Source organism: Marmota marmota, unplaced genomic scaffold, assembly GCF_001458135.2.
Source record: "Marmota marmota marmota unplaced genomic scaffold, marMar, whole genome shotgun sequence".
Taxonomy (NCBI): domain Eukaryota; kingdom Metazoa; phylum Chordata; class Mammalia; order Rodentia; family Sciuridae; genus Marmota; species Marmota marmota.
The window spans coordinates 5,500,987-5,514,383 of NW_026000119.1; the positions used below are offsets into that span (position 1 = coordinate 5,500,987).

Consider the following 13,397-nt stretch of genomic DNA (forward strand, 5'->3'; position numbering starts at 1 on the left):
AGAACATCAGTCTTTTTCATGTCCCTATTTTATTAATGGTCATGCAATATTCAGGTTCTCACAAATTATTTAGAACTTAAGTGATTGTATCCAACTTACTATCTTTAGTATTTTATGACATCTGCTAATTTAGCATACATTCTTATTTCCCATAGATTTGTTCTTATTTTCACACTAAGTCTCTCCTGTTTGAAAGGGAAGCCTTGTAGTGATAATTCTATCTTGATGTACAAGGGATATTTTATCCAACAATTTGATCCAAAACAATTTGATAACTTAAGCTCCCAGTGTTACATCATCTGAAATAAGACCTCTCAGAGGGCATCCACATAGTATGGTTAACTAATTAAGGATTGTGACATTCTTGGGACATACCAAGGACTACTAAAAGGGAAGTATTTTTAAACTCTCCTTTCCTTCCTTGAACTATGGTAAGAAAGGCTCTTGTAGAATTACCAAGGAGTTAGTATCACCCTCCTTGCTTGTTAAAGGTCAGGAACAGTAAATCAGTTAATAACAACTTCCTAAAACTTTAGGACAGGAAACAATAAAGGATGCTATATCCAAATAGAAGTTGCAAGGATAACTTAGCTGGACAGAATGTAATTGCCGAAGTTAAAATTAGCCAGGTCACCTTACTCTTATGGAAAAAAACCGCTGGAAACCTGGCAACCAAATAAATAGATATGAACTTCCTTCCCATTAATAAGCTGCTTTTAGTTCTATGCTGAAATGTTATTCCAAAGACATACACATATTAACTCATCAACACTAGTTGCTAAACCAAGTCTGGGTACTCACCTAATTCTAAAAAAGATCTTGAGCTTAAAAAATGTAAGCATATAGTATAAATATATTATCTAATCATATTAAAACTGCAAATATAAATGATTCGGTCAAACATTATTTTTTCAGATGAGGAAATATGTCCAGAGATGTGACTTGCCCAAGCTCAGTCAACTATATTTACAGTGGCTGTTTACTATACTATTTACCTTCTGTGGGTGGTAAACACTTTTTGAATTTCCCTATAAATTACTTTGTAATTTTAGCTAAATGTCTTTGAGAAAGACTATGTTTGACTCTATCACTCAACATGTAGCAGTAGCACATGCATCTGAGGTTAAAAAATTTTTTAAATAAATTACTCAAAAGTCAACGGTGACAGAGAAGTTAAATGTGGACCACATCCTTTAATCAACAAAGCATCATTGTTTACAATCAAAAACCATTTAAAACATTTTTTTGCTCTACCCATTTTGTGGTTTAAAACTTGAATTACAACCAGAAGATTCTGCGTATTTTCCACTAGGTGGCAATATATCTTTTTCTTTGCAATCAATGTTTTTTCCTGAGGGTATGATGAAAAGACCTATTTAGTATTTTTTTCCCTGAGTAGACCAAAATTAAAAATTAAGATTAAGAAAATCTTAACAAAGGGACATTGGAAATTAGGGATATATGAGGCCTGGGAATAGAAATATCTTATAAAACCCAGTATCAAAACTAAAATAATTAATTCTTCACGTATGCTCATAATTAAAATTTATGTTAAATCTTAGGTGATTATATTAAAAAATTGATAGTGATTGTTTTAGTTGAAATTAGATTTGTTATTATCATTGGTAACAAAACTCACCAAAAATTTCTTAGGCCTGCTCTTCTTTAGTACTATTACTTAAACCATCCTCAAGAATAGGTCATAATAAGCTAGGTATGGTGGCTCATGCCCGTAACCCCAGAGACTTGAGGATCTGAGGATGGTAAATTCAAGGCTAGTCTCTGCAACTTAGTGAGACCTTGTCTCATAATAAAATATAAATAGGGCTGGGGACGTAGTTCAGTGGTATAATGCCCCTAGGTTCTATTTCCTGTACCACAAAATAATAGAAAATAAATAAATAAGAAAAGGCCATAATATTTGGAAATGATTTACTTATTTCCACAGCATGTTTTTAGTATGACTTTGGCAGGGGGAGCCCTATTAAATCACATTCTTTATTTTTATATAGTTTAATTTTTTTTTCTTTTTTGTGTTCATATTTAGAAATATGTTGTTTCTGAATAAAATGAACATTATTTTCTTTAAAGTCCAATGAGTTTCAGTAAACTAATTGACTTTGCTAGAGCTGCTATAACAAAAAAGTTTGCTAGAGCTGCTACAACAAAAAAAGCATAAATGGTGTAATTTAAACAAAAGAAATTTATTTTCTCTCAGTTCTGGAGGCTAGAAGTTTAAAGTGTTGGCAAAGTGTTGGCAGGTTCACTTTCTCCTGAGGCCTCTCTCCTGGACTCACAGGTGAGTGAATCCCACTGTATTCTTCTCACAGTGTTCTTGCATAGTCACCTCCTTGTCTGTGTTAGTTGTGTCCTAATTTACCTATCTTGTAAGGACATTAGTCATATTGAATTAAGACTTACTTCAAGGACCTCATTTTATAGTAATCACCTCAAAGGCCCTATCTCCAAATAAGTCATAATCCAAGGTTCTAGAAATTAGGACCACTAGAGACAAATTTAGGGAGGGGACACAATTTAGCTCAAAGCAATTAATAAATCTGCATGTACAACACACCTCCTATTTATAAACTGAGGTACTATGATCTAAAACCTAGGTTGAAAATTGGACTTCGAAAGATTAGGAAACTTCTTAGAGATTATTAATCCATTCTCAACCCTTGCTGCAGAAAATAACTTTTGAAATATACCAAGGCCCTAGCCTCACTCCCAGAGAGTCTTTTTTTTTTTTCTGTGTACTTTCTTAGTCCTATTTCAAGGCATATCTTTGTTTTTTTTTAATTTTTATTGTTTGTTGTTCAAAACATTACATAGTTCTTGATATATCATATTTCACACTTTTATTCAAGTGGGTTATGAACTCCCATTTTTACCCCATATACAGATTGCAGAATCACATCAGTTACACATCCATTGATTTACATATTGCCATACTAGTGTCTGTTGTATTCTGCTGCCTTTCCTATCCTCTACTATCCCCCTCCCCTCCCCTCCCCTCCCCTCTTCTCTCTCTACCCCCTCTACTGTCATTCATTTCTCCCCCTTGTATTTTTTTCCCCTTTCCCCTCACTTCCTCTTGTATGTGCCCAGAGAGTCTTATGTGTTAATTTTCAGTGGAACCAAAGTACTTTTTTTTTTTTAACTTTCTGTATGTTCCTAATACGAGATTAAATGGAGAACCACTGATAGAAAGATTTCTCAAACATGGTTAGAGTATCACCCAGAGCATTTACTAAAATCTAAATACCAATACCCCAGCCAATGTCATTCTTATATCTGAATCTCCAAAAAAGAGAAAAAAAAAAAAAACACATTTATCTAGCTTGCTAGTAGTTGTTATGAACCCGGAAACCTGAGACGCTCTGATCTCATGTTCTTATTTTACAGGTGAGAAATCTGAAGCTTAGAGAAGTTAGTTCTTTTAAGGTCACACAACTAGTAAATGGCAGAGGCACAATGAGACTGGATATTAGATCTCCTGACATCTGATGTGACTTCATTTGTTTTTTTCAGAATTATCTATGCTTATAAAGAACTGTGGGGACTTTAAAATGAACTCACAGCTATTATCCCAGTATTAGATTGCACCTATCTTTTCATTTAGGCATGTTCTGACATAACCAGAAGCCTAGGGAGGCAGGATTATCATAGCTCTGTTGATATAAAAGATGCATACCAGGGGCCTGTAGTGTCAGAGAGTAACGGGCAACATTACTCAGAATTGATGGGAATTGTGCAGGCTATATTGCATTAGCCTCAGTGTTGCTAGGTTCTTCTGGCCCTGCCTCCCCAGACTAAGGCCTGAGTCCTTCATGGAAAGAGATTGCAATAAAGCCTTGAGTACATGAAGTGAATAGAGACTTGCTTCCCTGGCACTAGGAGCTTCTGCAGCAGATGTTGGTGGCTTCTGAATCAACAAAGACTTAGAACCACTCACCATCACAGAGTGGCAGCCTCTGTGCAGGAATCACAGCTGACAGAGAAGCAGAAGTGGTTGACTGATGGCCTGGTGCTGAGAGCAAACTGGAGCTCAAGACATTTCCTATTCTGCTGCTATTAGCCATCCAAAAACCATGGGCTGGGAAACATGGCTCCTGGAAGCTTGGAATCAAAGCCTGGATTGGTGAAGGTCATAAACATGTACATACAAATAATTTTTAGATAATTTTAGAAAGGATCATGTATCAAAACCCAGTGATAAAAAGGAAATTCTTAAGAGGGTAATGATACATGAATGGTTTAAAAATTTCCCATAAAGATGTCGTTTAAAAGTTTCTTTAAATAGGGGCTTTCTCATATATTTACAATTTTTATTATTCATAGTAATGACTCAGACTTCAGTGGGAAAGGAAGAGTAAAATGTGAAAGTCAATCTGAAGCAAAGATAGAACATCACCAAAGATTTTTAAAATGAATCCAAGTGGGCAGTGGTGGCACACACCTGGAATCCCAGCAATTCAGGAGGCTAAGGCAGGAGCATCAAAAGTCTGAGGTCAGCCTCAGCAACTTAGTGAGGTCCTAAGTAACTTAGTGAGACCCTGTCTTAAAAAATAAAAAGGACTGGCGATGTGGCTCAGTGATAAAGCACCCCTGGGTTTAATCACCAGTAACCCCCATCTATATTTATAACATATAGTTCAACTTATCCTTAATTTCTGATAAACTCCTACATTTTAAGTCTAATTCTAACCATTCAGTGTTTCTCAAAGTGTGCATCAAGAACCACCTACTCCAGAATCATCTAGGGAAGAGTGCTGGAAATGCAAGATTCTGAGTCCTCAAATTCTGATGGTACCTTTAGGAATCTGCATTTGTAATAGCTATCCCGGTGATTTGGGGGGATCTCTTCCTCTAGAACCTCTATAATATCTTATACATATGATTACTTTTTCTTTCCTTTGTGAGCTAATAGCTCTTACTCAAATAAAAATTTCTGAGAATGAGAGTCTTGGGGAAAATTATCTCCTTTTTGAGTCTTTTCCTTATTGAGTCAATAAGCACTTGAAGTCATTATCAAAGGTTCCCTCTATCAGCATCTTCATTTGATTTTCCAGTTGACTATACTCCTGAGCTCCTGAGCAGGCTGTGGTAAAAAGCTAGTGTGATGGGGCTTAGAAACTGTACATATTGCACTTTAAATTTCTTTTCTGAAAAGTGTTCAAAGGGAGGCCCTTTTTCCAGAGAAGAAAAAAAGTAAGATATTTATATTTATGCTGACAAATAGATATATGAAACCCCAAGTCTTTATTTCTGAGTCATTATAAATAAATGTATTTTGAATATTTAAAGGATTTAAGAAATTCAGATCTGAGCTGCTGGCAAGCATATAGCTTGATGAGACCTGTTTTACCCTGCTATTATCTCCATGAAGCATGGAATTAGATTTTTGAAGGCTAAGTTTTCTAAACATCTCTCCTGGTTTTAAGTTTAGACATGTTTAGAGGCTTAATAAACCACAGCCCCCAAATCAAGGGCTTCTAATTTGGAAGCAATTTTAGGCATTATCACCTAGGGTGGAGAAATACCTCTGCATACCAATGTTTCATTTTTAGTTAAACTGTTCCAAAATTAGAAATTGAGACCAAAAAAAAAGCAATGAAGGAAAAATTATCTTCATGTAAATTCAAACATTTTTATTTACTCACACAGGTGAGGATTTTGGATCCTACCTCTTTGCTAGAGGGGAAAGGACTAAGAAAGATCTAAGAATGCCTAAAAGTAGAACTGAGTTCCTAAAGATAAGCTTCTTGACATTCACTATTTATCTCTACAGGCCGTCCTAAAGCAAATAGTTTAACTTGCACTCTCTCTGAAAGCATTTAATGGAAAAGTTAATTACCCCTCCTAGAATGCTTTTATCTTTCTAGGAGAGACCCTGCAGTAATATTCCCTTTATTTTCTTTCTTCTAACTTTGTTTGGTTGCTATGCTGGACCCTTGATCCTAGAGAAAAAATGAGTTTTATGGATACTAAGATTTTTCTAATTGTATGACTTACATGGACTTCTGGGCTGGGTGTCACTGTTTGGCTGTGTTTGTCTTTCTCAAAGTCCCGATGAAAATCTTGCCAGAGGGGAAAACATCTTAATTTTTTTGTTTGGCAGGAAAAAAGTTATCAAATGTGTTTTTGTAAAAAATCCTGGAAGCAGTTGTGTACAGAGATCTTGACCAAAGGTAAGAAGTCATTTCTGCATCTCTCTCTTAAAAGCCACAGTGATGTCTTTCTCCAGAGAAAATGCAAGAAGGGGTTGGGAAGAATTCAGAATTGCTGGCTGGACATTTCTGGGAAGAGAAGTGAGGGGACAAAGAAGTAATACTTACTTTTATTCCATAATTTTTTTCCTGACAAATCTCATTCTTTTTAGATGTGCATGCTGTTTCTCCACTTACAAAGGATCTTATATTCCCCCCTAATTTTTTCTCCTAAAGAATTTGGGAAGGAGAAGAAGATGTAATATACATTCCTCAAATTTCTACTTTACAAGAGTAATATAGAGATACTTATGATAAAACAATGCACTGTAGTTCAAAGTTTATTATAAAACATTACAGTGCTTTAGTTAAAGTCAGAAGTCCCTTTGGATGATATTAACCAGTGATGAGTATTAACCAGGATCACCATGATCTGCAGAGGGAACACTGTCATCCTCAACCACTGATCACAGCATAGCTTTCTAAGCAAGGTACCATGGTGCTGTTTGAGAAATGAGTTACTATTCTGTGTTGACCATCCTTTCTGCAGCAGGGCATATTATAGGGAAGACTCTTATTTGGGGCCTTTTTATTTCGGCATCACACTCTCTTATAATTTTTAAGTACTGGAAATGCAGCTGTACTTACAATTTAGGATTATTACAGCTAAGCAGGTTAAAACTACATATAGGATTGAGGGTATAGATTAGGGGTACAGAGATTGCCTAGTATGCATGAGGCCCTGTGTTCAATCCTCAGCACTTCAAAACAACCACAACTATATACACACACACACACACAAACACACACATATCTATAGACTTGTTTAATTTTATGACTGAAGTATTTTTTCAGTGATCCTCATGAAAGTTTTAAACACTGGGAGAATTCTCAAGAAGCTACATACACATACACAAAATTGAACTAGCTATAGTTAAAAGCCAGCAAAGATCATTAAAGAAAACCAGGCCACAAAATTTCTTATGGCAGCACTAGAGCATCCTGACCACCTGAGAAAGATAAGTTGAGACCAAAAACATATCACTTTCACCAAGAGGGAAGTCAACCTTGTATAATAATATGAAATATTCTGCACATATAACTTTATTTGCTTTTCAGGACTCTGCTAGGCCATAAGTCCACAGGTGATATTATTCACATGTTCAAGTAAAGGAAACAAACAACAAAAACAAAACAAAAAAGAACTAGAAAGCCACAAAATTTGGAGCACATCTTCTTACTTAAGAGCCAATAAACTTTCCATTGCACTCTGTTATTTTCTTACCTTTCTGTACTAGGGTGACAGTCATACTAACCACACAATACTAAAACATGATGGAGTGAGATCCTTAGTAGCCATCCTTTCAAGTAGGTTATGAGAATTAAACTAAGTCAACATAGGAAAAGCACTTAGGATAAAGCTTTTCAGTTATGTGCTTGAGTGTGTGTATCATACATAGATTTTTTTATATATGGACATGCACAAACTTGCATAAATATTCTAGTACACACACACACACATACACACCTTGAAAAGGGAAAAGTGACTAATAATTAGCACAAACAGGCTAGTAGGACACCTGTATCAGTCCTCTAACCTTAGAGATCCCAAAATAAAAAGAAGTTTTTCTTCAGTTTCTTCATCCACTGGTCCTGGAGAATAAATGTGTTTCTTTAAAGTCCTAAGTCTGGGGGTGGGAGTGGAGGCAGGGATTGTGGCTCAGTGGTAGAGTGGTGGCCTAGCACATGTGAGGCCCTGGGTTCTGTCCTCAGCACCACATAAAATAATAAAATAAACGTGTATTTAAAAAATAAAGTCCCAAATATCCAATCTAAAGTGGGAAAAGGAGAAGTTACTTTAGGAACTGTGATATTATTCACATGTTCAAGTAAAGGAAACAAACAACAAAAACAAAACAAAAAAGAACTAGAAAGCCACAAAATTTGGAGCACATCTTCTTACTTAAGAGCCAATAAACTTTCCATTGCACTCTGTTATTTTCTGTGAAGTAGAGATACAAAGACCTTCCCCAGCCCAGCCCAGCACCTACCTAGGTTACACAGCCAGGGGCATTCTGCAGGCCCACCATGTGTTTCTTTCTCAACTTTGGGGCCACAGGACACTCCTATCAACTAAAATGCTTTCTGAGGAGGAAAGGGAAGTGGCTCAACTTCTTAACCTATTTCCAGGTCACTTCTTGTTCAGGCTCAGTTCTCAGGTTTCTATACCATCTGGAGGTCGTTCTTTCACCTTGTTCCCTAAGTAATTTGGGGGAATTTCTAAGCTAATAGGGAGGGATGTGTGTGTGTGTGTGTGTGTGTGTGTGTGTGTGTTTGGGGGTGGCTGGCATTTGCCCATCTCTTCCAGTATCAGGGTGCTGCAGGAGTCCTTAATGCCTGATAAATGACAAAATGACAATGTATCTCCTGCTAGGCTAGTGTAGTCACCATATAAGTCAGTTGTCTGGATAGTGGAGAGTCACCAAGGGGACTTATTAAACGACGGGAAGGAACAAAGTGTTCCAGAAGGAATTAAGAGACAGAAAGACTACAAACAAGGAGCTGAGGGAAGGAAAAACAGGAGATACTAGAGAAGAAGTCTAGCTGGTTCTAGAACAAGATGAAAGAGAAAACCTAAAACCTCTTGGTGGATGCTAACAGTGCATTGGCAGTGCGGGCGCTCGGGCAGCATCTGTGCTGGGGCTCCAGCATTGACGTTGGCCGGGTGTTCTCCTCCACCTGAGCCTGCAGCACCGCTCGGGCTGGCAGGGCGTGGGGTTGGGAGAGTCCGAACAGGCTGAGACTTGGGAGACAGAAGAAAAGCGCTGGACCCCGGAAGCGAGGCTGCTCTCACGGACTCCAGCACTAGGAAGAGCGAGGGAGGGAGTGTAACTGGGGGAGATGGCATTTCCTGGCCCCTTTTCTGGTTGTTTCTGGTCCTGGTTGTTCACGATTTCCCCCTTGGAGGTCACGTTCATCTGGCAGGGCACCCAATGAAACATGCTGCGGGCAAGGAATTTTAATAGGGAACAAGCCACATGGTTCGGAGGGCCAGAGTGGGAGCGCCACATCAGCGAACTCGGGCGGGATTTTCTGCCCCTTCGCAGTGTCAACCCTGGGCCACACGTATTCTTGCAACTAGTCCTCGCGGCTGAGCTGCGAATGCAATCTCTAGGCTCTGGATGTTGTCGCACCACAGAATCTAGGAATGCGTTGCTGGGTCCTTGAGAACTTTCTCATGGAGAAATGGATTTGTCTCTCCATTGCCGGCGAACTCGTGCAGAAATGTCTGTATGTCCCTTCCCAGACCCTATGGTTTCCGAAGGCCTGTGGGCATAAGCTGTACCCCGCAAGTACATCCTGGAAAATACTAATGTCTCTACCCACGAACGCCTCGGAGAAGCACAGACAAATGAAGAGAAGAACTAGGAATCTGCTTGACTGTACACCTGGAGTTCGCAGATTCTAAGCGCCCGGTCAATCCTAGGTATTATTCCACTGATTGGGACAAAATAATGCGCGTGATGCAATTGGCTGGCTTTAGGACCCGCGGTTCTGGCACTTCGTGCTTGGGCCACCTGGCGCGGACTTTTGGGATTAGCTTGACTCCACGCCTACATGACCCTGTAACCTTGCTTCTCCAGCAGCTGTGTGAAGACATTTACCTTCACAGCTGCAGCCAGTGACTCCAGCAAACTCGCAAGATAGGCGGGATCATAAAATACGAGAAACTTCCTTCTGAGAAGGTCGAAATACAGGAGAGGATTACTATACATCTGAAGGCTCGAAAATGCAGCATTAAAATAAAACATTTCTGAGTTTGCCTTGGCTAAAGGAAAAACTAGTCTTGGAAAACCTTTACCCCTACTTCCCACTAAAACGGTCTTGTGGGCCGATTGAGCAGCACACCTACCCAGCCCTAAAGTATCTGCCAGGAACACACCTACCAGGATCTCCTGGGCAATAGCTTAGCCAAAGCTCTGCATCCTTTCTGATTGTATGATTCAATGATGGGAAGGAACAAAGTGCTCCAGAAGGGATTACGAGAAAATCTACAAGTGAGGAGCTGAGGGAAAGAAAATCAGGAGACACTAAAGAAGAAGCCCAGCTCCTTCTAGAACATGAGCTTGTGAAGAACCACACAAAAGAAAACACAGGGGCTGCTCTGAGCTTCTGTATTCATCCTTCAGAAAACATGATTCCAGACCATGAGGAAATCCTTGACAAAAAGCAATATTTGTCTACCTTTGTCCAGAACCCATTTCATTCCTATCTGAATCCCTAGCAGATAATGAAACTGCCTTGCTGAAAGAGATTCCAGAAGAGCCAGATGGAAAAGAAAAGGGATTTCCAGGGTTTTTTTGAAAGTTAGGCCCCAGGACAGCACACACTTGTTTGTTTTTTAATGGATTTTTTGCTCCAGAGACCTGATAGTGTGGACAATGTAGTCTGCCTATTGGGTATTATGATTTATGACTCTCTTGAGGCCCATTTTTCGTTCATCTTCAGATATCTTTCTCACTTCTTGTCATCCAATTTTCTTCACGACCAATCTTGGTCTTTCTTTAGAAAGCTCCCTTTAGGTTCAATTGGTTAGCTTATTGGAAAAAAAAATTCTTCAGGGCTAAAAGTATTTTAAAGATCGTAGAACATACCTTACTTATTTTATAGGTGAGAGAACCAAGCTGGGGGAAATCATATGATGTGTCAACCAAGATGCAGGGTCACACTAGTCAATAGATAGAAATGGAACTGTTCTTCTCACCACACCTTGATGGGAATGAATGTAACAGGTCATCAAACTGTTGATTAGGAAAAGTGAAAGCAGGACTCAAAGAAACATAGCACCCCAAAAAATGTATTTGGATGATCCTAAGGAAGCCAATGCTTTTAACCAAGATGGTCAAACACCCTATAAATACATCTCTGTGCCCATACCTCATCTTTACCTGCCCCCTACTCTAAATCATAACTTGTTTTGTGGTGGCCTTAAGAAAATGAAGGTTTTAAAATACTTTAAGGAAAAGCTATTGAAAAGTCTGTAGAGACCTTGTGTAATTTCTGGATTCAGACTTTTTCAAAAATGTCTCTCAGACATAGGGGGAGGTAGGCAGGATGTGAAATAAGGAGGGGAAAAATAGGAGAGCTGGCACCTATGACAGCTAAACCAGTGCACTATTTCTAGAACATACATAGAGTCTTTGGAGATGCCAATAGATTATGAGCAAACTACCATAAGACCTAAGGGATCATTGTTCATTTGGTTTTGTGTCTAATAGTTACTGTATATACCACTGACACAAATATGTTCTATTTAACTAAGAATATTGTCAGCATAAGAGTGCAGAGGAACTTTTCATACAGGAAAAGGAGGAGAGTTATCATTTCTTCTATATGAGAATGTTTCAGGACCAGTTTTTTGCTTGCTTGTTGTTTCCATAAGCTGTGTGGATGGTGAAGTCTTTAGAAGGAAAACTGTGTCCTGGACTCAAACCAGGATCTTTTCATCTTGATTTCTAGAGAAACTCTCTACCAGGGCCTCTTAATAGATAACAAAAGATTGAAGGGTTTTGGAATATGCCATACTCTTCCACGTAGGAATCACTACTAGAACCTAAAGTGGGCCTTTCATCTGTTTTCCCACATACAGATCTGAAAATTATCTCCCAGCTTTATGAAGATGCTCTTTACCCTGCCATGAAAAGAATGCAGACATCCTAGTGACAGGTTAGTTGCATAGGGCATTTTGTCTAAATGAGTTCTTTGCTCAAGAAGCCCAAAACTTTGCAGCTAAATATTTTCCATAACTTATCTTCTTTTAGACTCAACTTGACTTACAGTAAATAAATTCAAATGGGAAAAGGCTATTATCCCTCTCTTCTGCTACCTCTTACCCTCTTTTCAGTCAATGAAAATAAATGGCATTTATTCAAAAGCATAGTACTTAGCTACTAAAGAATGTTAAAAACTTTCCAAATAGTTGCTTTGAAGAAAATAGTCATTTATTGTCAAAGCATCCAACATACCCGGATAAACTATAAAGTTTAATAAATCTTTTCAGGGATAAAAGAAACACATAACTATTCAGACTTCATTTCACTGGCACAAAATTACACTTTGTATTAAAAAGAAATACATATTTACATAATTGATGACATTCTTCATTGAAGTCCATAATCATTTCATGATACATGCACTTTCCCCTGGAAACTTAAATTGAATGGTGACCCCCTTTTTATCCATTTTGTTTACTTTTGTAAGAACACAAGCTGTCATCAAGAAATGCAGAAAGCATCTCACCCTCCTCCATTACTTTATATCTAAAATAAATTTTGCCCTTACATATAATATTATATCTAAACCGTAAGTGCTTAATAATTTAAGTAGAAACGTATGACAAATGCATCAATATGTTGCAATATATGACATTTTAAAAAATGTACTTTTGTTTTTGGGAAAGTGAAAATGCGTGCATTCAAAAGAAAAACCCCTCCATCAAAAATCCACCATCGTGTGTGTGTGTGTGTGTGTGTGTGTCTCGGGTAAACACTGAATGAGAAGGCTCCTGGGGTTGGGGCACGTTTGTGTGTGCCCCCGTATGTTGGTGTAGTGTTTGGGGGCACAAGGAAGTGGTGGATGTCCTCGCGTGTACTCCTGCAGGTGGCTAGACTGCCCGCCAGCGACGGGAAAGCTGAGGTCCTTTCCATGTCAATTATGCGAGGTCATGTGCCTAGACAGGTGGTGGCGCTCCCTGAAGGACTCATTGCAAATGGGGCACTTGAGTTTCTCCTCCCGCCGCCGCTTCACCAAGGGCTCCATCGCATACTCCTTTTTGTGGTGCGACCTCATGTGGTACACTAGGTCGGAGGTCATGCGGAAAGAGGCGTTGCACTTGGCGCACCAGTTCTGCGCGGGCAGACACAGCGAGGTGAAGGAGGGGGGCAGCAGCGTGAGCGCCGACGGCAGCTGCAATTGCAGGGGCCCAGCGGCCGCTGCAGCCGCAGCTGCAGCCGCCGCTGAGCTCTTGGGCCAGAAGGCTGTGGCGTAGAGGAAGGGGCTCTGCTTGGGCAGGCTGCCACCGCTACTCGGCAGGGCCCCGCAACCTCCGTTCAGGTCCGCGGCCCCCTGGAGCTTCACCGCCAGAGGGTCAGCAGCGGCCGGGTAGAGTCTGGTGGGACCCACGCCGTC

At 39.4% G+C, this 13,397-nt stretch overlaps 1 protein-coding gene across 2 annotated transcripts in view; it reads right to left on the reverse strand.

Annotated features, from left to right (window-relative positions):
• Positions 1-12,193: 12,193 nt before the first annotated feature.
• Positions 12,194-13,397, reverse strand: part of Prdm8 (PR/SET domain 8) — a 6,537-nt gene continuing 5,333 nt past the window's right edge. For both annotated transcript variants that reach the window (XM_015499188.2, XM_048784775.1), the window contains exon 4: positions 12,194-13,397. This exon is cut by the window's right edge. In XM_015499188.2, the coding sequence (XP_015354674.1) occupies positions 12,918-13,397 (480 nt within the window). In that variant the 3' untranslated portion in view covers positions 12,194-12,917.